This window comes from Mustela nigripes, chromosome 16 (genome assembly GCF_022355385.1).
Source record: "Mustela nigripes isolate SB6536 chromosome 16, MUSNIG.SB6536, whole genome shotgun sequence".
NCBI lineage: Eukaryota > Metazoa > Chordata > Mammalia > Carnivora > Mustelidae > Mustela > Mustela nigripes.
The window spans coordinates 6519552-6542692 of NC_081572.1; the positions used below are offsets into that span (position 1 = coordinate 6519552).

General features: G+C 57.3%; 1 protein-coding gene and 1 long non-coding RNA gene across 5 annotated transcripts; both read right to left on the reverse strand.

The window, feature by feature from the left end:
* Positions 1–230: 230 nt before the first annotated feature.
* On the reverse strand, positions 231–16888 carry GPRC5C (G protein-coupled receptor class C group 5 member C). Of its 3 annotated transcripts, none has more exons than XM_059379991.1 (5): positions 16081–16888; positions 8775–9860; positions 6124–6218; positions 3827–3976; positions 231–2164 (listed from the first exon to the last, which is right to left on the reverse strand). In XM_059379991.1, the coding sequence occupies exons 2-5, from the start codon at positions 9826–9828 to the stop codon at positions 2132–2134; spliced, it is 1332 nt and encodes a 443-aa protein (XP_059235974.1). In that variant the 5' UTR covers positions 9829–9860; positions 16081–16888; the 3' UTR covers positions 231–2131. The 3 variants fall into 3 exon arrangements, with proteins under 3 accessions (XP_059235974.1, XP_059235972.1, XP_059235975.1); XM_059379989.1 differs by lacking the exon at positions 16081–16888 and adding an exon at positions 15693–15997; XM_059379992.1 differs by lacking the exon at positions 16081–16888 and adding an exon at positions 15447–15638.
* A 2302-nt stretch (positions 16889–19190) lies between these two features.
* On the reverse strand, positions 19191–22691 carry LOC132003985 (uncharacterized). Of its 2 annotated transcripts, XR_009400386.1 has the most exons (4): positions 22605–22691; positions 22028–22183; positions 21439–21548; positions 19194–20802 (listed from the first exon to the last, which is right to left on the reverse strand). It is a non-coding gene; the product is annotated as an uncharacterized LOC132003985 (long non-coding RNA). The 2 variants fall into 2 exon arrangements; XR_009400385.1 differs by having other exon boundaries at positions 19191–21548.
* Between the last annotated feature and the right edge of the window lie 450 nt (positions 22692–23141).

A 23141-nucleotide genomic window follows, 5' to 3' on the forward strand; every position in this document is an offset into this window, starting at 1 on the left:
CCCCTCTCTTAACCCATCCTCCATTCCCAGACCTTGGGGGAGGGGTGCAGGGGGAGGGGTACAGGCACAAATCTTGCCTATTTTTGGAGGCTTGGTTTCCTCCCTTAGAATAAATCCCCAACCCAGAAAAAGTTGGAATCTGTCTTTGTTGGTTTAGAAGGGAGAGACTAGGTTAAAAATATGTATCAAATCCCAGAAACATTCTCCGTGAACACATGGGGATTCTGTGATAGGAATTCCTCAGAAACAAGAGGATAACATCCTTTAATTCTGAGTAGTTACCGTCCAAATTACTCTACTTTGAGCTGAACGGCTTGACTGTGAAATTTACTAAGGTGCTGTTCCAACCTCTTTTCGTTTTCTTCCATCCCAGGCTCATCTGTGATACGGCTGGACCACCTGGGGAAAGGCACCTCTCTCCTAAAAACACACCTGTCTTCTCCACTTGGCCAAGGTCTGGAGGGAGCAGGGCCACTGGGTGTCCCCGGAGCCAGGGTGGCCTGCAGCTTTCAGGAGCCCATCCTCCCCAAGCCAACACCCAGATCCCTGGTGTACTCGGGACCCAGATCCCCGGTGTACTCGGACAATGAACAAACCCACATTCACTGCAGGCTGCTCTTCGAGGCCGTCTGGTGGGGCCCAGACTCCCGTGAGACTGTCACTTCAAAAAGCAAGACAGTGCTTTTATTCACTGGAAGAGATCTTGGGGCCACTACCCTAGATCAAGAAAAGTCTGAAGTGCCCAAGAACTCCCTCTTCCTCTCCAATAGAGGGAAGTAATACTCTGTTCCAGGAGCTGAGCAACCCAGAGCACGATCGGTCAATGGTAGTGACGGAGGGGGCGTGGGTTGGGGGGCGGGGGGAGCTGTCACAGGCAGCTGTTCAGCCCTACTCTCTCTGCAGGGCCTGTTAGCCCAATTTTTACTCTGGAAAAATATTCCAGTAACAAAGGCACAGGCTGCTGGGGGCCCGAGGGTGGCACTGGAGAGCTGCGGGCTGACCAGAGCGAGGCTGGGCCCTGCTCTTGTTCTCTTCCCCCCACCCTGGGCACCCCGCGAAGTCCCTGCACTGAGCACAGACATGCTCATGCCTGAGGCGGCCCCCTTGGACCAGCCAGCTCTGCTTGGTACCCGAGCGCAGGACAAACTCAGGAGACGATGCTACAGAGACCTCGTTCCCGTGAGTCTGGAGCTTCGCACATCTCTGTCCTGCTGCCACCATCACCAGGTCCTGAAAGATGCCCCCCACTTCCCTGGGTGGCCGTCAGGACCCTCTGGAGCATGTCGTGGGAGAGGAAGAGTGCCAGCACGTTTGGGGTGCCCAAGGGGAGGCGGAAATCTGTGCCATCTGCCCAGCAAGACATGGCACGAGTCCCAGTTCTGTGAGCAGCTGAGACCCCGGCCCGTATGATCCAGACTCCCAGCTGGCCCCTGAGGATGCAGCCCAGCACCGCCCCCCACCCCCATGTCTCGGTGGGCCCCAGCTCACTGCAGGTGGGGAAGGCACGGGGCCATGGCGCAGGAGGGCGCGTAAGAGAAGCAGCACCAAAGGGGCTCGGATCCACCACCCACAGGCCACGAAGAGGAGAGGTCCCTGCCCAGGCCTCGGGCTGAGCTCCGGCCCTGCTCCGGGGCCTTCCTCGGTCCAGGTGGTGGCAGGAAGCCCTGATGAGAGAAAGCCCACTTCCGCCAGGGCTTGGCTCCAAACACCCAGGCGCAGGCGGGGCAAGCTGACGCTGGACACCAAGACAGCCAGGAAGGCCCGTGGTGTGAAGACAGGGCATCTGAGGATGGCCATCTGGAGAACCACAGCGTGGGGACACACGGGCTGTGACTGGGGGAAGGGCGTCGAGAGGGGACGGAGCCAGGCTGGGCAGTTCTGTAGATCCTTGTGGCCTCAGTCACGTGGGGGGGGGCGGTCAGGAGAGGTGGGCTGGGCAGCAAAGGGACTGGCCCTGGGGCCCCAGCCACACACCTCGGGGCTTCACAGGCCCCCACTCAGTCCTCTGCTTCCTGTTGGTGGCCTCCGGTCCCTCCCAGTTCCAGTGACAAGGGAAAGGTGCTGGGCCCTGCCCAACCCGGACAGAGGTACGAGGACATCAGGACGACGTGTGGTTCAGGGAAGAGGGCTTCTACCATCTCGTTTTATTTTGCGGGGACTGAGCCTAAAGTAACCAGAAAGAACAAGAGTCAAAGGGGACCCTACCGCCTGGGGGGGCCCAAGCTTGGGCTTCTACTAAAAACAGTGTCTGAGTCCCAGCGGGGCCGGTGCAATCTGACATAGAAGGGAAACTCTGGGAGAAATTTGTTTTTCTTCCGGCAACCTTTCTCTCCCTTCCAACAGAGACATTTTTTTTTTTTTTTTTTTTTTTTCCCTACGACCGGTGTCAGAAAATAGCTTCTGACTCGTTGGGGAGAAACATTCCCAAGCTCGGGAGGGGCGGGCCTGGCAGCCCCTTTCGCAAAGCCTGGAGCTGGTGTCCAAGGGTCAGAGCGCGGCTGCTGATCCAAGCCCAGGCCACTGGCTTGGTCCCAGGGTGGGCCTTGGAAGACAGAGCTCCAGAAAACCTGGCCAGTGTTGGCCACCTCTAGAGGCTGTGTGGCCTCAGTGGGTCTGTTTGGTTACCTGTGACGGGGCCAGGAGAGGGGACACCCCTGCCTTGCCTATAAGGCCACGTCCAACCCTAAAATGGCACAATTCTGGGATTCCGACTCTGTAGAGAGGACAGAGGGCTGTCCTGTCCACCCTTCTTGGCAGCCAGGTGGTTTAAAATGAGCTGATGTGGAAAGGCCTTGTTTATCATAAAGGACTCGGCCAGAGGACATGTTAATAACTGCCCAGGAATGAAACCAACCGGAACCGGCCGACCCTTTCCACCTTTGAAAACCCACTTTGTAAACAGGCGCCGGGGCTTTCTGAGCCATCCGCTCCCACCGTGCTCAGCACAGCACGATCTAAAGGCACAGGCCTGCTGCTCTCCACCGCATCCCCTGGAGCACATGAATGGCCATCCCCGCCTAAGAGGGTCTGAAGCTGGTGCGCCTTCCCTTAATACACCCCCCGCAGAGCTGCCTGGTGGTGGTGGTGGGTCCGCCCTCCCCCTCTGGCCCCGTGCAGGGCTGGGGGAGGGGGGGGGTCCCCGAGGAAAGCTGTCTGATCTCAGCTAAGCCCAGATGCTGGACTAGATCCTGGACAGGCGCTGGGCCCGGAGTCCATTCTGATGCACGCGATGCCACACGACACAACACACAGGCTCAGCTGAAAACTCCTTCCCTGCAGGCAGGTGTCAGCTCCTGAACTGCCCGGAAGGAAACAGCAGCAGCGGCCTTCACGTGAGCTGGATTCAGAGGGAGGCGGTGGCTCCTCAGGGACAGAGAGCCCGGGGTCAACAATGACATTCCCAGAGGAAGGGCTCGTAAAGCAAAAACGTGTTTATTAGGCACCCTTGCTCCTCACAGAGGAGCAAGACCCAGGACAGACGCGCCTGAGAAATCTCTCGAGGTTGCAGGAATCTCTCCGAAGACTCCAGAAAATGTTGGCACTGACCGGCCACCACCCCAAGAACACTGTCTGGCTGGAGCACGAAGCCAGGGCTGGGTCCTCAGCCCCACAGACACTGAGGAGTTGGGGAGAGGGGGGGCCGGGGACACCCACCCAGACACTGGCGGACAGGGATGGCCTTCCCAGCTCTGAGCCACTGAGGGGGCAGGGGCCGCAGGAGAGCTCTGGGCTCCTCTCCCAGGACCCCGTCCCAGGGGCCCTCCCCAGATCTGCCTGCCTCCCCCTGGCCGCCGACTCAGTCCCACACATAGGGGTTTCTAAAGACCTGGGAGTTCTTGCCGTCTCTCAGCGGGGTGGCTGCCTGGTGGCTCTGGGCGGCGTACATGTCCTCGGCCCTCAGGGTGGAGTTGGCACTGCCCGTCACCTGGCTGTTGGCGGTGGCTCGTGGGAGGATGACGTCGTAAGCTCCTTCGGACTGAAAGGAAGGACAGGCGGTCTCACAGCCCGCTTCCGCCAGGGCGGACGCGCAAACACTCTGCTTCCTGCAGGGCTGTGCGGGCCAGCTCACCTCCCTCCCTGCGCCCCCCCTCACCCCGCCACTGCCCCCCAGCAGGGCCCCAGCGGCGGCATGGGATGGGGGACTCCACCGCTGCAAACAGAGGGACTGGCCTCTGACCTGCAACCCCTGCCCTCTCCCCGCAGAGTGCCTGGCCACGAGGCCAAGAGGCCTCCGGTCACCGCTGATGGCCCCCGGGGCGTCACTGTTTTCAGAAGGATCCAACCTCTTCTCAAGCCTCCTGCCTCGTGCTCCCAGTTCCTGGGGCAAGTCCTGGGGCCCAGTGCAGAGTGAACCGCACTGAGTGGCCCCTGCTCCCAGGCTCCCTTCTCCCCGAACTCTTCCCTGAGCCCTCAAGTGGCAGGAGGTGACACCCAGTGGCATCAGGGGGGCCGGTCTGCCTGGCCGAGGACAGCCGGCAGGTCGTGGGCATGCCCCTGTTTCTGATTTTGAAACCTGACCAGGCTAGTCCAATGTGGAGACTTAAGGCCCAAATTCTCTGCCTGGAAGCCGGCTAGAGCTGCAGGGGTCTGGCTCCTGGGTGGGCGAGAGACAGCTGTCAGGGGGAGGGGGGGTCCAGAGGCACCCGTCCCAACGCCTGCCCTGGAAGGAAGGTAAACTCCTAGCCCACCTGCCTTATCCCTAACCCCTGCTACTCCAGAGCCCCGAGCTGCCTTTGGTGGAATCAGACCTGGGAGGCCCTCCCACTGGTTTACAATCCCCGGCTGACGGGCCCCTGGAAGCTCCCAGAACATCTAGGTGGGTGAGCCTCAGAATCACCTGGGCACCTGGTTGCCCCCCCCACCCGCTGTCACACCCAATCAGGCTCCACCCAGTGGGGGCCAGGTCAGTGTTTAAGTGGGGGAGGGGAGCCCCCATCTGTAGTCTTCGCTCATCTCTCTGGGTGGTAACTCCCATCCGGGCAGACTCCAGGCTGTCACCATGACGCCAGGAAGAGATGCGAACCATCAGCATCGCACCCCTCACTCTGCGCAATCTGCCTTGTCAGCAAGTTCCCAGGGGATGGTAATGCTGGGGTGGGGGCGCTGGGGACCACGTTGTGAGAATCACCATGTCAGATAAAACATCCCTGTTCGCGCCGATCCCCAACCACCGGGGAAGCAGGACTCAGTGTGCCAGGGCGACTAAGGGGTGGCCAAGCTGGGACAGCTGCTGGAGGAAGGATCCTGGGGAGCTGGGGGTCGGGGGGAGTGGTTCACAGCCCGAGTGGCTGGGACCAGCAGACCCTGCTTCCGTCCTTCAGAGACTCCTTGCCTCAGCTCCGAGAAAGGGAAGGGGCTGGAGCTGGAGTTTCAGATATTCTTTGCACGCTGCACTGCCCTGGGGCTCACGGCACGGAGGGGGGTGAGAACACCACCGGCTGATCTCCCTGGCTTCCTGTTCCCAGCGTCTTGCCAAGGCAGGTCACTGACCTCTCCCCACAGTGACTGCCAGCCCAGGGGGAGGAACATATATGGAGTGAGTGAGACTCTAAGCCGCTGTCTTCCTGTTCCCACCCCCCACTGGCTAATGGAGCATCTGGTTTCCAGAACCCAGGGGAGGTATGAGGTCGAGGGCTGCCGCCGCCTGCTTGTGGGGGGAGGGGAGCCAAGGCCCTCTTGGGACAGCTGTGGCTGAGAAGTACTTACCCAGACCTGTTTTCTGGTCCTCTGTGCCTTTGGGGGCACTAAGGAACGCCCCCTCCCTACCTGGCTGAGACCTTCCTTTGTCCCTCCCTAAGCTCCTTAGGGTAACGCAGGCAACTCCCACCAGCTCAAGGAGGACTCTTCTGCTTTCTCTGCAGCCTGGGGCCAGGCCAAGGTCCTTGTGTGATGCCCAGGGACATAGGGCAGGTCCCCCTGCAGTGCCACTGAAGGCAGTGTCTACATCAACTCCAGGAAAAGAGCATTAGGAGCCAAGGGGCTCCGCTCCCTGAAGCCGACGCACCAGAAGGAGAAGCCTGCCTTGTCCCCATCACCTCCCGCCCCAGCCGGCAACTGGCCACATGGCCTCTGCACCCTCGCTACTGGCCGGCTCAGGCTGGGCACCACTGGGGCCACACTCACCGGGCCTTTGTGCATCAGGGCCATCTCTGTGGGCTGGTACACGCTGGTCAGCAGCTGCCCGTTGTACCCACTGTATGGTGACACCGGTCTCTTAGCTGCAAAGAGACACAGGAACGGTTTGGAGAGTGGACTCTCAGGCAGGGCTCCCCAGGGGGCATGGAGAGGGAAGAGTGGCTCACCTTCCCTGGGATAACATCTGACCCAAGGGGGAAGCCTGGCCAGGGGTGGCCCACCTGGTGGGAAGGGTAGCTGCAGGTGGGGGGTCCCCTCCAGAGACCAGCATGCCTTTGTCAGGGGTCAAGAAGAGCTGCCACTGCCTGCCTTCCGCTTGGGCTTTCCTGCACTGGGAGGAACCCCCCCACCCCCGGCTTTCAGCAAAGAAAAATGCTCCTGTCAGCAACCTTCATATCCCCATCCGCCCTCCGGGGCCAGAGGCCAAGAGGGGCACATGGGTCTTCGGCTGCCTTCCAAGGTGGCCAGGCTCCAGCTTTGGCCTCCACCAACGCAGGCTAGCTGCCAGAGGCTAGGGTACACGGAGCGGACACCCCACGGACTGGGACTCCTCATGTCATCCCAGTGCACAGCTGGCTGCTGATCTGCCAGGACCCCGCAACCCAGAGCCCCACCAGGAGGAGCGAATGTACACGCATCCTGTCCTGTGGCACCCTGGCAAGTTTCCAGAACTATTTTCAGCTCCAAGAATACCTCGCCATGCCTTCGGGTATGTTGGTGTCCTGATCTGTTCTACCCTGCTGGGGTTCCCAGGGTGTCCGAGAAAAGCTGATGACCAACCCCTGGGGCCCGAGAGCAGGACAGGAGGAAGGATGTCTGTCTCCTGCAGGCTGCTGGCCCACAGCTCCAAGGGACCACAACTGTACAGGGCCAGCTTCCTAAGTGCCAGGCCCACTTGATTGATTTTTCCATTTAGAAAAAAAAAAAAAAGGAGGAAAAAAAAAACCCTCACAGCCCCAGAAATGTTTGCCTTGAGAGGACAAAGGCTGAGTACTATGAAGGCCTCCTGGCCAGACCCAGGATGAGAGCAGATATGGGTGCCCAAGCCCCGCCCCCACTCAATTGGTTCCGCCCTGTATGCAGACCCAGGGCTACCCCAGTGGGCAGATCACAGATCAGGACAAAGGTCACTCCTTCCCCCCAAAACAGAAATAATGGGGATCTCAGTTTGTAGAGAAGAGGCAAGGAGTTCTGCTTCTGGAACTTTCCCTGTCTCTGACTCAGCCCCGAGGCAGAGACTCCAGAGCTGGCGATGGACAGCCAAGCAATTGAAGTCTTAAGCCCCCAAAACATTCGGATCAGAACAGTCTGGGGTTGGGGTCAGGGGGCTGTCCTCGTCTTTCTGTTCTCCAGTTCCCAGTCATGTCGGACAAAGAGTACTGTGGGCAGCTGGCTAAGGATAGCACGCCACAGGACACATCAGGAAAGGTACAGCACATGGCACATAGTAGGTGCTCAATAAATGCTAGTGGTCCTTACAGTTAACAAAATGTCAGAGAAATACTCTTCCCTTTGGAAGCCAGGAGCTCAACTGGCAGCCAAGTGTCCCAGAGAATGATCCCCCCTCCCCCTTCCCCCCACCCCTGCCCGCCTGCTTCTCAAGCTGCTCCCAAGACAGGGGCTTGGCACAGGCTGCAGAAGCTTCACCCATTCCTGCCTCTTCCAATTCCAGGACGCCCTCGGCCTGACCCCTCTGAGGCTGTACATCTGGCTGGTGCCCTTAGTGCTGGGCTCCAACAGGAAAGCCCCATCCCATTCACAACGAGCCAGGACAGGAGCTTGGGGACAAGCCAGGGGAGAGTGGGTGCTGCTGAGACCAGGATGTGGCCCAGTGCTTCTGTTAAAAAGAAAAAAATTGGGGCACCTGGCTGGCTCAGTTGGTTAAGCGTCCAATGAACTCTTGATTTTGGCTCAGGTCATGATCTCAGGGTCGTGAGATCGAGGCCTGTGTGGGGCTCTGCGCTTAGCAGGGCGTCTGCTTCTCTCTTTCTCCCCCCCATCTCCCTCTGTCCATCCCGTAGCTTGCGCATGTGCTCTGGCGCACTCTCTCTAAAATACACAAATAAATCTTAAAAAAAAAAAAAAAAAAGAACAAAATCTCCACAGAGAAGACCTTTAAAGGAAGCTAAGACTATGAATATGTACACAATGGAAAAACAAGTCCAGGAAGGGTGATTGTGATCATGGTGAAAGAGGAATACAGACCGCTAATAGCTAATACATCTAGAATAATTTCCAAGTGCCAGGCACAAGCATTAACTCAGTCTTTGCAAGAGCCTGATTTAACAGGAACCATTATCATCCCCATTTTACAGATGAGGAAACAGAGGCCTGTGTTGGTAAAGTATCAGTCAGAGGTGGCCAAGGACAGGACAGGAAAGAACAGGATAAAACCGGGGAGAGAGCCTGGGGAGGGGGTCATCTGTAGTGTTTGAAATTTTCCAGTGATAATATATTCATGAACCACAGGAGATGGAAAAAAAAAAAACTTAAAAAATGGTTTTTAGGGACTTTAAGGCAGAAAACTAGCGATAATTCGAGAACCTTCCATCCTGCTGAGGAGACCAGCCCCGACGGTCCCGCCGTCCAGGATGTGGAACGATCGATGGGGGACCCAGGGACGGTCTCCCTCTGCCTACCTGAGGCTGGCTCGTCCATGGAGAACGCCTTGTTCTCCACAAACATGCTCTGGCCCTTCTGCTCTTTCAGGATGGTCTCGTAGCCCACGCCGCGGGTAGGGTACATGTCCCCCTGGTAGCTCTGCTCCGGGCTGGCCTTGGTCACCTGGGAGACCTCCGGGATGACATAGAAGAGGACAAAGGCCCAGGCGTTGGCGGCGAGGGCGATGGCCAGCGTGGGGTCATCCCAGGTGGGGCTGTTGCGCTGCCGGTTGCCGTAGGTGTACATGACGATCCACACCACCCATATGGCCATGGACGTGGCCGTGGTGAGCAGCACGAAGACGCCGTGCTTCCGCCAGCGCCGAAAGCGGCCGCACAGGGCCGGCCAGGCCCCGGTGAAGGCACAGAGCAGGAGCAGCATGACATAGATGAGCGCCATGACGAAGTCCATGTTGGCAATGGCGCAGGGGGAGGCCGTGGCCCAGGCCGCACTGCCGTTGCCCTGAGGGCCGCCCTCGCCGCCGCCCCCCCGCACCAGCGTAATGATCAGCCACTCGGTGTTGATGATCACCTCCACGAGCGTCAGCAGCAGGGCCACCGCGAAGATCACCCAGCCTCGCGGCCCGTGGTTCTTCCGGGCCAGAAAGTTGAGGGCGAAGACATGGGCCACCAGGCAGGAGAAGCAGATGGCGAACAGGACTCCGAAGAGGAACCGCCGCGAGGCACAGGTGGAGAAGTCAGGCTTCACCACGCAGGCGAAGACGAGGCAAAAGAGGCCCAGGGTCCCCAGCAGGAAGAACACCTGGGTCCCCAGGAGGCTCCGCTTCTTGGTGTCCTGCACAAAGGGGAGGCTGGCCACGAGGATGATGGTGAGGACAAAAGTGGTGACGACTCCCGCCCCGGCCACCGCCTCCAAGATGATGCCCCAAGCCCCGGAACGGTCACACAGGTTGTAGTAGAGGGGGTTGAGGTCTGGGCTGCAGCCAGGCGGCACGTGGTTCTGGGCCTGGGTGCCGGCGGACAGGAAGAGAGGCAGCCCTAGGCACGTCAGCAAGGTTTTGGGGACGGCCATCCTGGCGCCCAGGCCAGGCGCCGGTTGGGTCCCTAGAGACAAGCGAGGGAAAAGGCAAAGTTAGTCCTCCAAGGCCAGACTCGGACACACAAGTCACTTGTTTCCCCTGATCCTGAACCAGGGCACACAGCGGGAGCAGATCACAAGGCTGTCCCCCCAGGCTTCAGAATCCTTCTTGACACAGCACTCCTGGGAAGCGTATCCACTGACCAGAGAGGCAAATGAGATGGAAGGCCAATTGTCATCTCTGTTCCTAGTCATAGAAAAGGCAGAACCTGTCCCGGAACTGTCAGGTTCCCGCTCTCCTATTCTAACCAGGACCCCAAAACTCCCTGAGCTCCTGCGTTTGAGCTGAGGGTGACAAGGTCTGAAAGCAAGTCAAAACCAAGCCTATCACCCATTTTGCACTTTCTCTCTGCCCTGAGACTCCGTCTCTGTGATGCTCATGGCCATGCCCCACCCACCATGCGCTCATTCACACTACCACGGACTTCCGAGCCCCCTGAAAGGCATGGCCTGCAGCCAGAAAAAATGGAGAGAGACGGTTCTCTCGGATTCCTCCCTACCACCTCCCTTGTCTGCCCTTCATTTGCCCACTTCCCACGTCAGCTCTCCTCTTCGGAACCCAGACTTCTTTGTCTAGCTTGGTTGTCGGAGTCAAGGATAAAATAATTTCTCGGCTAGGGAGTTAATGACTTCATGCAAAAATCCTCCTATGAGGCATTAACATTTTAAATCCAAGAATGGGGAAGGGCAATGCAAAGCCCAGAGGAACTTATTGTCATGGAAGACATGAAGGAATCGTAGCTAGAAGGCAAAAAAAAGAGATCTTTCATTCACACCAGGAAGGTACCCTGTTACTCTATGTACTACTCATTGGACCAGTCCCGACAACTAGTCCCAACGTCAACAGCAGCTCTAGAGCGGCTAGTGAGCCGCAAATAAAACGGAACCCCTGCCCTCAACACCAGCTGGGCTAGCCCTCTGTGGATTGAAGGTGACGAATGTGGCAGGTTGGGCACCTGGGTGGCTCAGCTGTTAAGCATCTGCCTTCTGCTCAGGTCACGATCCCAGGATCCTGGCACCAAGTCCCACGTCGGGGTCCCCCCGCTCAACGGGAAGCCTCCTTCTCCCTCTCCCACTCCCCCTGCTTGTGTTCCCTCTCTGTCAAATAAATAAATAAAAATCTTAAAAAAAAAAAAAAGAATGTGGCAGGTTAAGAGAAATTAAATCTCTAATTAGTGAAAGATTTTAAATTTACTTGGAGAACAGAGAATCCTGATGTTCTAAACAGCCAAGTTCAAAAATACTGCAAAATGCAGATATGCACATTATATCACCCCTTCTTCAAGTAAACAGTGAAAAAACCCTCTTCTTCTCTCTCCCTTCTTCGGTCCCCAGAACTCCCCAGAAAGATAGCAACCAAGCGGGACACCTGGGTGGCTCAGTCGGTTAGGCGGCTGCCTTTGGCTTGGGTCAATGGTCATGGTCATCCCAGCGTCCTGGGATCAAGTCCCACATCAGGGTCCTTGTTCCGCGGGGAGCCCGCTTCTCCCTCTGCCCGCCACTCTGCCTGCCTGTACTCTCTCTGTCTCTCTGACAAATAAATAGATAAAATCTTAAAAAAAAAAAAAAAAGAAAAAGAAAAAGGATGGCAACCAAGCTTCCCAGGACGATAGTGACCACTAGTGGCTCTCAAGGGAATGGCATGATCCGACTCTTCCCCACCTCCATCCTTCCTCCTCCGCGGTTGGTGATACTGTCTACCCCCTTAAGTTTTCACCATTCCTAGTTACCTAATTTCTAACAGGTGAACAAAAGTCCTGCATCTCAGTCAACAGAAACGGTCTCTCTGTCACTGATAAGTGGAAGAGTACCTGCTATAGATAACAGAAAATAAAGCTCAAAAATTAAATGAATCTACATAATAAAGATCATCAATTTTCAAAGACCTTTAATATATCCCACAGGCCCAAGGCACCCCTTGAAAACACTGTAGGTATCTCGACCTTCTCAGCTAGTTCATTTTTTTCTTTTTCTTTAAGATTTCTATTTATTTGGCAGAGAGAGCACAAGTAGGGGGAGCAGCAGGCAGAGGGAGAGGGAGAAGCAAGCCCCCCACCATGGGGCAGAGGGCTGGATGTGGGGCTTGATCCTGGGACCCTGGGATCATGACCTGAGATGAAGGCAGGCGCTTAACTGAGTCACCCAGATGCACTCGGGTCCTTCATTTTTCAGTTAGGCTGGCTCCTCCCCACCCCCATGCTACCTATCATTAACTCTTAATAAGCTAACATCTTTACTGTGTTTCCAAATAACTGCATGGTCAGAGCTCAGTTCTAAAGCAAAAGCACGTTTCCCCTGCATCGAGATTTAAATCAGCTTTCGTAGGGGACTCTGTGTAATCGTAGATCAATAAAGCATAAACTGTGTTTACAAGTGCTGGAAAGAAAGAAGGGTCGATGATTGATGGATAAGGAGGAACACCGATCCACTCCAAGGAGAGAGGTGATTTGCAGATTCCATGCTAGGGGTTCCTAAGCATTCAACCCCATCTTGGGTGTTTGGAGCTCACAGCAAAGCAGCCAGAACTTTATGGTAGAGTTGGAGATGTGGCAGTGCGCCCTGAGAAAGGCCACCTCGACTTAGCCCCCCAGGTATCTGCTATTTTCCAGTATTTTACCCCCTCCCAGCTCTGGGTGCCAGTTTAGAAACAGGCATCGCTTCCCAATCCGAAAATATCTACTGTGCATTTGCAGGGGACAAAGGCCAGTCGTTCTCCGAGCTCTGGGAAACGAAGATGAACAAATACAGTCCCCGACTGGATGGTTGGTTTGTTTGTTGGTGTTTTTTTCCGTTTTGTTTTTCCTCCAGGACTTGATGGTTTTTAAAATCCAGTACGAGAGATAAGGTAGGTGTGTGAGAAAATGGTTAAGTACCACACAAAAGAATTTGCCTCTGGGGGAGGGAAAGGTGCTCCAAGAACACCCAGGTGGAAGCTTTTCCAGCTAACGGGTCAGAAAAGAGAATGGAGAAGACCGTTCAACAGCGTTTTATTCAGTATTGTATCAAGCATGAACCAAGTTTGTAAGGGGAGACACAGACTAGAAATGCTACAGGGAGGGAGTTGGGGGCATCATTCTAAAGGCAATGGGGAACCACCGAAAGCTGTGTTTTGCACAAACGTGGAATAACCAGGGTTGTGCTTTAAGATCTCAATCTGGCCAAATGCACAGGCAATCGATTTGTTGAGGACACATTCACCCGTTTAAAGATAGAGGCCAAAGGTAAAGCCATAACGGCCAGATCTGAGAGATCATTTCCCAAATAAAATCTAAGGACTGGCTGAAGGAGGGGAAAAGGATACCAAAGCCCATACTACAAGTTCAAATCTGGTTAACAGCCACGTCATGATGAAGGGGGAAAAAAAACCCACCAACAAACTAGGTCCCATTTAGCTCTGCAACCCTTCTGGTCACTTACTCTTCTCCGTCCATCTTGCTCTTAGAAGTACACGCCTTTACCCAGCATCCAGCAACCTCACAGCTCTCTGCCCCACCAATGTGGGGAGAGGAAAGAGGAAACTTTTCCTGTGGCTCCTCCTCCTGACCCGGTACCCTGCTTGCTTAGCAGCCCTGAAACTTGCCAGCCCCAGATGAAACAAACTATTCCCACCCCACACAATCCATTTCTCTATTCCCCCGAACACGCAAGGGACAGTATGGAGACAAGAATACACCTACTCAAGCCTAGGGCAGTGATCCGTGGAGGCCAACAGATTTAGAGAAGGAAGCTCAGAAGAGGTCCTTTGACCTCCACGAAAGCAGATTCAAACAGTCAACCCATGCCACTTTTTACATGATGGCAGGGGCAAAAGCGAAAAGCACTGCAAAGAGATGGACCCAGCTCTGCTAAGAGGCTCTCCGTCCTGCAGGTCCCTAAAGCCTGCACTTCCTGGTTGTCTTCTGGGCCTGGATGGCTCTTCTACGCAAGGGCCTCTCCTACCAGGCTGGAAGGTGTGTGAGGGCAGTGAACAAGCCATGTGTATCTTAGCTTCCCTGCAAACATCTAGAGCTGCACCCTGAACAGAGTACGCATTTAAAAAGCATTCGCAGAACAGACTCAGTGCCCGCTTTTCCCCGGCCTTCTTCAGTCTAGAGTCACATCTTCTGCTTCAAGGTTCTCAGTGGGACCAAGGAGGGGACCTCCTCCTGCCCCACGAATTTCTCCCTCTCCACGGCGGCAGCACAGCCCAGTCTCAGATTATTTCCTGGACAAAGGGGCCCTTTTGCTTCACCTCCTTGGAATCAGTCATACAAATATTTTTAATCACCTCTGAAATCAGCCTCTCCGCAGCTCAGCCACTCAGCCCCCAGCTCTGGTCTGAGTCAGCCCCATCCAGTTCCTGAATCCCCTTCCTCCCAGTTTCTCTCTCCAAGGGGAGCAGGGAGGCCTCAGCAGGGGGTGGGTTCAGAGGCCCAGGGGGCCCTGACTGGCTTGATCAGAGGCACTCAGACCCACTCACCTTTCCAGAACCCCCGCTTCAACCCTGCCATTCACACCAGAACCTGAGAACCTCTAGGGCACAGGAGACCATCCCGAAGAAGGTACTAAGGGCTTCACAGCACCGCCCTGTTCTGGATCTCCCAGGCTCAAGGACAGAGTAAGACATAGAAACGCAGCCTGTGGTTACATTTAAGGGTGCCGTGACCCCCAACAGCCCCCTCTCAAAGGCACCTAGGCTCACCCAGGGACACCACAGAGCATCCTCCTTCCTCATCTGCCAGCACTCAGCAGCCTATCAGGACAGATGGATGGACCCCGCCAACAGCCCCTCCCATCTCCTTCCCTTCTCCCCCATCCCACCTCCCCTCCCTGAAGTTCTGTCCCCTTACTCCTGTCCAGGGGGCTCTGGAGACAAAACCCACTGATAAAAGGGATCAGAGATGCCCTGCTAGGAGGTACTGAGGTATCCAGGCTGGGGAGGGAGAGGCTTCTGAGAACCTCAGCCTAGACCTCCACATTAAGTGGACCTTTGGGCCAAAATTTCCTGAGAATTCTGAAAGGTGGAAGTCTTCAATCCAAGGGTCTGCTGTGGAATGCCACTCCGGAATGCGCCCCGCACCCCCCCCCCCCACACACACACACATAGGAAGAAAAGGTGGGGACCTCCAAGAGCCCAGAACCCTATTTTGACACATTCTGATTCCTGTGCTGTAGGACCAAGATCGTGCAGCTTTGAAATGATCAGCTTTTCTGGGGTGTAAAACTGCGGGCTTGAGGATGGAGGGGCCCTACCCCCAACCCCTGCGGCTGCAAGCCCCTTCCCTCCTCCCTGAAAAGCCCTAGCAGGTAGGAGAGGGGAGGAGAGAGGAGCAGGGATCTAGGAGCCAAGCTGCCAGAAATAGGGGCTCCTTAATGGTCTGATTCCAAACTTTCTACAAGATTCTGAGAATTTCCCTACTCACTCCTGCGGTCTGCACCGGCGCTCCCACCGCCTGGGGAGCAGGGACCCATCCTGTCTCCCGCATTCCCTTAGGCCACGGAAACCTGCCCTCCCCATCCCCGGGCACCGGAGAGGAGGCTGCCCCACCAGTCAGGGCTGACCGTGGACTCACGCAAAGGGCCGCGGGAGTGGAGGGGGCAGCGACTGTGGAGTTCGGGACAGCGCCGGGCTTCCCCCACCCCTGGTCCCCAGCCTGCGCCGGTCTGGAAAGTTTCTGCGACCGAGCGGAGTTGGCGCAGCGTCCCCCGCGCCCCGGTCTTCCACCCTCTGGCTTCTGCCCTCGCCCACGGCCCGCCGGCCCGACCGGGCTCTTCCGGGCAGCGCAGCGGAGGGCGGAGCGGGAGGCAGCAGCCCTTACCTGGGACGCGCCGCCCACCGCACGCCGCGCGGCGTTTGGGGCCACCTCCAGCCCCAAGCGGAGCGCAAGTGGGGTGAGAGGGGCTCGGCGGAGGGAGCGGAGCCAGACGCAGCCCCCGCCTGGGGTGGCGGGGCCCGGGCGGGGGCTCGGGGCGCAGGGCCTGCCTCTCCCGGGAACCGGGGCCGGGCCGGCCGCACTCAGTCGCTCCTTCGGGCGCTGGCCTCTCCCCGCACTCCGCTCCTTTCTCTGGGAGAGGGTGGGCCGGCGCCTGCATCACCGTGACATCACCTCCATTCAGGCGCTTATCGCGCGGCCGCGGCGCTCCAGGTATGTGCAATCCGTTTGCACAGCAACAAAGCCCCCCGGGCCCTCCCCCCCGCCGACTCACCTCCAGGCTCCGGCGAGGCGTACTTTCCGGCCGGGGAGGGAGCTCGGAGTTACTGGCGGAGCTGGCCGGAGTGTTGTTGCTGTTTACTGCCACGCCCCCGCACGCGGGCGCGCGCACTCACGCGCACTCACGCGCGCTCACTTTCAGGGAAGCGGTTTGGGGTGCAACCCAGCACACCTCTCCGGCGGGCTCTCTCGCCCCGCATGTCCCAGCGCGCGCACACACGAACACGCGCGGCGGCCACCTTGGTGCGTCTCACCGAGCCTTCGTCACCTTCGTCCTGGCCCTTCCGTGAGGGACACTCGCCGGGCACAGTTCGCTGCTCTGGGCTAGAGCGAGGCGCACACTCGGACACAAAGTCCGTCTTTGTCACGTCTTCTGTGCCCCCTCCCCGAGCTTGCACACGTGGACACACCACCCACCGACTGTCCGCCTCTAATACGCGCGGCCTTTCCCTGGCACCTGGGTCACCAAACGTGCATGGGGGTGCGGAGGGCGCACCGCGAGCGTCCCTACCGCCGTGGGCGGGGCGGGGCGGGGATCCACTCGGAACCGTGAACAAACGTCACCCCGGGCCTGACTCCCCTGCGCCTGGATTTCCTGCGACCGCCCCAGACACGGTCCAACTCCGAGCAAGCCCTCCCCTCCCCGCGTCCCGGTTCCCTGTTCCGACTTGTCCTAATTAGCCTTCACGGTCATGTTCCCCGAGGTACAGTGTTTAACCCGGCCCCCGCGGTCCCTGCGCTCAGGGACGCATCGGCCCTAACTCCGAGTCCAGGTCTCTAGCCGCCCGCGGACTTTTCCACGAGTTCGAGTACCCTCCGCCCCACCCCCACCCTCTGCCCCGGGGTGGATCCCCCGGTTACCACCCTTTCCCCTCCAGCCCCAGGAATCAGCAGAAAGGGAACCGCAAAACTGGGGAAGCGAATCCAGTTTGGGACGTCCCCGGCCCAGTAAACAAGAGGAGATTTTTTCCGGCCGCCTTCCCTTGGGGCTGGCGGGCTCTGCGGGAGGTGGGCATCGCGGTCCGGGGGCGCCCAGCGGGGCCTAGTTAGCAAGCTCCGGAGGCCCGGAGGGGCCGCGGCGCACTGGGAAGGGAGAGGTTGTTGGGTCTGGCCGGGGCCCAGGGGACGGGGAGGGAGGGCAGGACGCCGGGTCTCCGGGGTGCTGGTTCTCGTGACGCCGAGTTGCCTGGGGGATCGCCAGCAGCGCGCGGTCGGAGCCAGCCGGTGGCGGGGCGGGCGACGGGGCGTGTTTGCACAGCCCGGAGCGCCCTCGGGAGGGGCGGGGAGGGGAGGCGGCTGGTCCCGGGTTCGGGGGGTGGCAAGGTTGCGGGGAGGGCGCGGGGAAAGGGGAGGGGTACCTCCAGGGCTGTTTGTGTGCCTCAATCTACGACAAGCAGGAGTCAAACTCAATGAATCACCAGTAGCTGCCGGAGCGATAAACCCCAGGCCTGCCCCTCCCCTCGCGCACCGGCTTCTCGGAGTCCAGGAGGGATTGTTTGCTTAGCGGCGGGGGCCGGCGGTGGGGCCCTGTTTTCTAGAACCCGCCTCCCTCCCTGTGCCTTGCCGTCGCTTGCAAGTCTGGGAAGTGCGGTGATCACTGAATTGTTTCCGTTCTTTTTAAATATTAAGAGGAACAGCGCGTTTCTGGTGCAAAGTTGTGCCTTACTCTACGTCCCCCTCCCCTAAGTCCACCCCTGCCCCCACGTCTTCTCGACCCTCCCTTGTGGGTGTGTAGGCAGGTGCCCCCGCGGGGAAGGCAAGCCCTAAGCGAGCCAGTAAGTCCCTCCCGCCTCTGACTCGTGGCTTTCATTAACAAGGCAAGTATTGAAATCAGTTTGCAAGGAGGGTCGCTCATTAGCATAGGTGAAAAGCCAATTCTGAGGGCCGAGGGTGGGTGTAGGGGAAATGGTCTGGGAGTGAAAGCATTCTGGATCCAACCCATCTTCTCCGGCTACTGGAACTCCTTCAGGTAGAGGACCCTCCCAAGAGGCAAGTTTTCCCCTGTCAGTCCCTGCCCAGGCAGGGGTGAGGTTGGGGTATGAGGCGCCTGGCCTGGCCACCCACTGGGAGTGGGTGAAGAGGCATGCCAACCTGCACAGTAGGCACCCCTGGAAATGTAGGGCAGCTTTCTGAGAAAGGTTTGCTGGGTCCCTTTCACCCCGTCTCACTCTGGAACAGGATCTGCCTTCAAAACAAAGCAAGGCCCACGGGGCAGATGACCTGTCCCTTTCAGCCTCCGGGATCCCTGGTGCCCTCTGGTTTAGTCCCTCGGGCAGGGCCCAGCTGGGTGTGGGATGGTGGCACTGGAGGTCCAGATCATGAGAGCCCCATCCCACTCCAGCCCCCGTGAGTCCCCGTGGGGGTGAAGGGTGCTGCTGGACACAGGCAGCCTAGGTTGGCCAGAAGGGAAGTTCTGTGAGAGGGGTGGTGTTTTCCAGAACTCCAGGTATAAGGTTGTCTGTGCCCCCAAATGCCATTCACCCAGTTTAATGACCTATAGGCATAGAAGCCTTTATGAACTCCCATTTTCACCAAAAAATATCACTTTGTGAAGTCATCCTCTATGGATACTGCCCCCCCCAACCCCCACACTGTTCAGAGAGATCCTGGATTAATGGATTGTCAGGGAGTGTCTGGCTCCCTCCCTCCCCTTATATATGGTGCTTGGGTTCCTCCTTCCATCCATCCGGGCCTTTCTTCAATGAGCTGCAGGATGCCAAGGGACTGACAGGGCCCAGGGGTCAGCAGCAGCGCTGCTACCAGCCAGCTGTGACCTGGACAGGTCCCTGCACCTCCCTGGGCCCTACTATCCTCTCCTGTACAATGGGCTGATAACCTCAGCTTTACGGCTCACCGAAACATCCAGATGAACCGGAGTGTGGAGTGTTCCTCCCACAAGTCTGCCCCTCACAGGTGCCCAGCGGTCAGCCTCTCCATTCCTGGTGCATCCCCTCCAAATCTTGGTCCTGTCTACTCTTGTAGAAGCTGCTTCTCTGACCTTTTTTCAATTCTGTTTTATCAGAACAGCCTTATCACACCGTGCTCTGGGCCTTCCCCTCTGCTGTTCCTTCTTCCTCCAACATCGTCTACCTTCTACCTCCCTCCCTTTTTTTATTTTATTTTTTTTTTAAGATTTTATTTATTTATTTGACAGAGAGAGATCACAAACAGGCAGAGAGGCAGGCAGAGAGAGAGGAGGAAGCAGGCTCCCTGCTGAGCAGAGAGCCCGATGTGGGACTCGATCCCAGGACCCTGGGATCATGACCTGAGCCGAAGGCAGCGGCTTAACCCACTGAGCCACCCAGGCGCCCCATACCTCCCTCCCTTTTTCTGACCAAAATTTTTACAGAATCAGCCCTGCCTCAAAGCTCAGCCCCAGTGTCCCTCTGTGAAGCTTTCCTCACCTTCCCCAGAAAGAACTTGGACTTGCTTTACCCACAGCTTTTTATGGGTTTGTTTACTTATCATATCTCAGTGTATCTTCATCAGTCCCGTCCACCGTTGTCTCCACAATCGGACTGTGCCGTTCTCAAGATAAGGGCATGGCTCACGCATCTTGTGGTCCCTGGCATCTGGCACAGAGCCAATCACGTGGTGGCTCCATTGTTCTGTGGTTAGGCCGGTGGCAGTAAGAGTAGCGGAGGGGTGCAGCCCCTGGACAGTGGTCTGACACTACCTACACTCCCACCACGGGCCTTGCAACCTTGCAAGCCTTGGGCACCTGCCCCACTGCCCACCACACCTGCCCCGCACACGGCCCGGAGACCTTCCTGGGAAGCCCACTACCCCCAGTGCCTTTTGGAGAAGTCCACTGCCCCTGGACCAACAATGCCCTCCATTCAGAGTCCCGGTAGAGGAACTTGGCCACCTGGTTGGGGCACAGGGGTCAGGAGGCTAGAGGTCAGTTTTGCTCCCTAGAGGGACTGCCTTTTGCCTGGGTAGCAGGAGTCCTGCATTGCAGTTTCAGCTGGTGGCTTCACTCTCAGGAGCCATTGCCTTCTCTGAGGAGGGGGAGGGCTTCCCTCTCACCCCCACAGGGGTTGAGTGCCCTTGATCTTGGGGCCTGGCCGCAGTGAAGCGAGAACAGTCCCTCCTGGAGCTGAGGGTGAGGGCTCTTGGCTCCCTGACAGGTAGGTACCTGGAATCCTGTGCCAGGCAGCTGAGGGCCCTACCACTGGCTGGTAAACAGATTTTGCATTTGACTTTTCCTTGCTCCCAGACTCCATATTAACTGAATACTACCCAGCCAACAGTGCCTGGCTATGCCTCTTTTTTCTCTTGGGTTTATAGGACTGACACTGAGACCAGTAGGTACCCCCCGGTTTTTGTTTTTTAAGGACTCGGGTCCCTAGGTGTCACCTTAAGAAGCAAGAAGCCAGGGGTCTGGGAGCTGGCAAGTTAAACACTAATTCACCACAACTGGCTGCCCATGGATGATCCCTCTGGAAATGGACCCGGAAACGGGCCTTGGGCAGAGCCTGCTGGAATGTCTCCTGCTGCCAAGCCCAACTACAGTGGGCACAAATCTGTTCTCCCCACCGCACAACCCCCCCGCCCCATCCATGGCTCAGTGGCCACTAATCAACTCCCTGTGGAGGAGAGAACTGGATTTTCTGAGCTGCCCAGGTCTGGAGAGTGTCCATCAGTGCACAGTGGATCTAGGAACCAGGGTCAAAGCAGGTGGTCCAAGGAGTCGGGCCCCTCCACCTTCTCACCCCTTCCAAAAATGAGAAAGAAATGTATACACGATGCTGTGTCTAGTTCCCCCTTACCTTCAGGGGAGGGAGGATCTCACCCCCATCTAAGAGCATTTCAGGGATGGGGTACCCTTTACTTTACTCCAGTGGCCGCATGGCCCCCAACTGATCACCTCACTTACAGTCTTCCTCTCACCGCCCCCCCCCCCCCAGCACTCCAGTCACCCTGCAAACCCCCTTCCATCAGGGGGGCATTCTCTGATTTCACCCCTGGCTCATGGGCTCCCACCGCCTTGCAGGGAAAGATAAGCTTGCTCGCTCAACATTCAAGACCTCCCCAGCCAGCTCTCGACCCCGGGCGCCAGCCTCACCCCCCTCCTCTTCCCTACAGGAAATGGCCACTCCAGCCTGAGAGGTCAGCTCCCAGTCTGGCCACTGGACTTGCCTTCCTGTGGCTTTGCTCACACTGCCCCCGACTCTCAGTCCGGGAAGCCCCCTCAGGGCCTCTCTGATCAGTCCCCTTGGAAAGTCCTGTGCTCCTCCCAGGATTTTTCGCTGGTGACCCCATCCCACAGTCATCCTCCCTCTGCTCCCCTAGAGCTCCCCTTCTAAGGCCGATTTGCTAGCCTAGCAGTGCTCTGTGTCATTACTTATACCTTATCCACAAATATCTTGATTCTCTAATTGCTGATAGGCTTGATGGGGACTGGACTCAGATTTCATGTCTATCCTTCCTCACAGTTCCTAGGATAGTGCTTTATACACACTAAAAAAAAAAAAAAAAAAAAAAAGGCAATAAATATCAGCAGAATAGTGGACTGACCGGCTAGGAACTGAGCAAGGCAGCCTTCTTGAAGGGGGAGGGTAAGACTCAGGGTCTAGCCTTGGCCTTGCTGCGGTTATGAACCCCCTACTTAGATCCCTGGCTCCCTCTGGCTCCCAGAAGTCCAGGCCAGGAAGTTCAGAGAGATGCTAGCTGGTCTGACAATGCAGTCCTCATCATAGCTTGTCTTTGTGTAGTGCTGTACAATTTTCAAGTGTCTTTTATATATATTCGATCCTTATAAACTTAGGAGCTCAATAAAGCAGATATGATCTTGATTTTATAGATTTAAAAACTGAAGTTCCTAAAGGTCAAACAGTGTGCCGTGGATTAAAACCCATTGGTCTGAACTCCGCCAGACTTGCACTTTCTCTGTGGGGTGCCCACCAAGTGCTTTTTCTCATCTCTCCTATAGCTCTTACCTTTTCTGCCTCATTAGTGTACGTCGTCTTGTGTCCCCAACCTGGGTGTGAGCTCTTTGAAGGAAAGATCCATCTTGGCTCCCTTGGTGCCTTGCCCATAGTAGGGCCTCAATCAATATTTGTGAGGGAGGAAGTAAGGGAAGGATCTGGACATGCCTGCACGGGAGAAAGATGATGACAACAGAGCCCCCAGCATCGACCTGAGACCCTCCCTTCTCCCGACAGTCCCTTCGCCCTCTGAAGCCATCTCCCGCCAGTGCTGCGGGAGACAGTTGCCTGGCCTCTGGTAAGGTCACCTGTCTCCCTCTCTAACCCCTTCTTCCTTCTCCAACCCTGTTCTCTGGGTGGCCGCTGGCCCCTATGGTCACTCACGGCCCCTCTGCACGGTCCATAGCCTGCCTTTTACCGGCCCCGTCAGCCACCAACACAATTCTCTCAACAGCATTCAAAAGACCCAGTCCTCCTCGATGCCCTGACCCATCTCCTTGGATTGGAGAGCACCCCGACTCTCGAACTCAGCCAGGACCCCGAGGTGATGGAGAAAGCCCGGGCGCCACAGGAGACTGGCGGCACTCACCAGAGTTGGCATTCCAGCAGGGCAGGGCCTGCTGGCAGGCTGCTCAACAGTGTCTGGTCGCAGCTGTTCCCCCCCCGCCCCCCCCCCCGCGCCCCCTTGGGGTTGGCCCTCTCTCCCTTGCCGGAAGCCCAGCTGCGGTGCAGCGGGAGGCTGCCGGGAACCCAGCCGCGCTATTCTGGGAGCGTGCTGGAGCTCCCGGCTGCCTGGCAGCAGCTGAAATTTCAGCCCCTTTGGTTTCCACGCTGTTCTTCTCCTCCCCTCTGATGATAAGGCAGAGTTCAGTCATTACGCAGAGTTCAGAACCACGGATGGTGCATTTGAGGGTCTTAATAGCAGCTGCGGTTACGCTAAAGTGGGACCTGGCCATAAACCACGTACACTGGAGCCCGCCGATGCCACGGCCTGTGTTCTCGCTGCCAATCGTCCAGACCGGAGCTGGGCTTCTTGACTTCTACCATCTGTCCCCAGACCCGCCCTGCCACATTAACCCGTTCTCAGGCTTTCTGGCACAGCCCCTCCCGGATAAAGCCTGTGGTG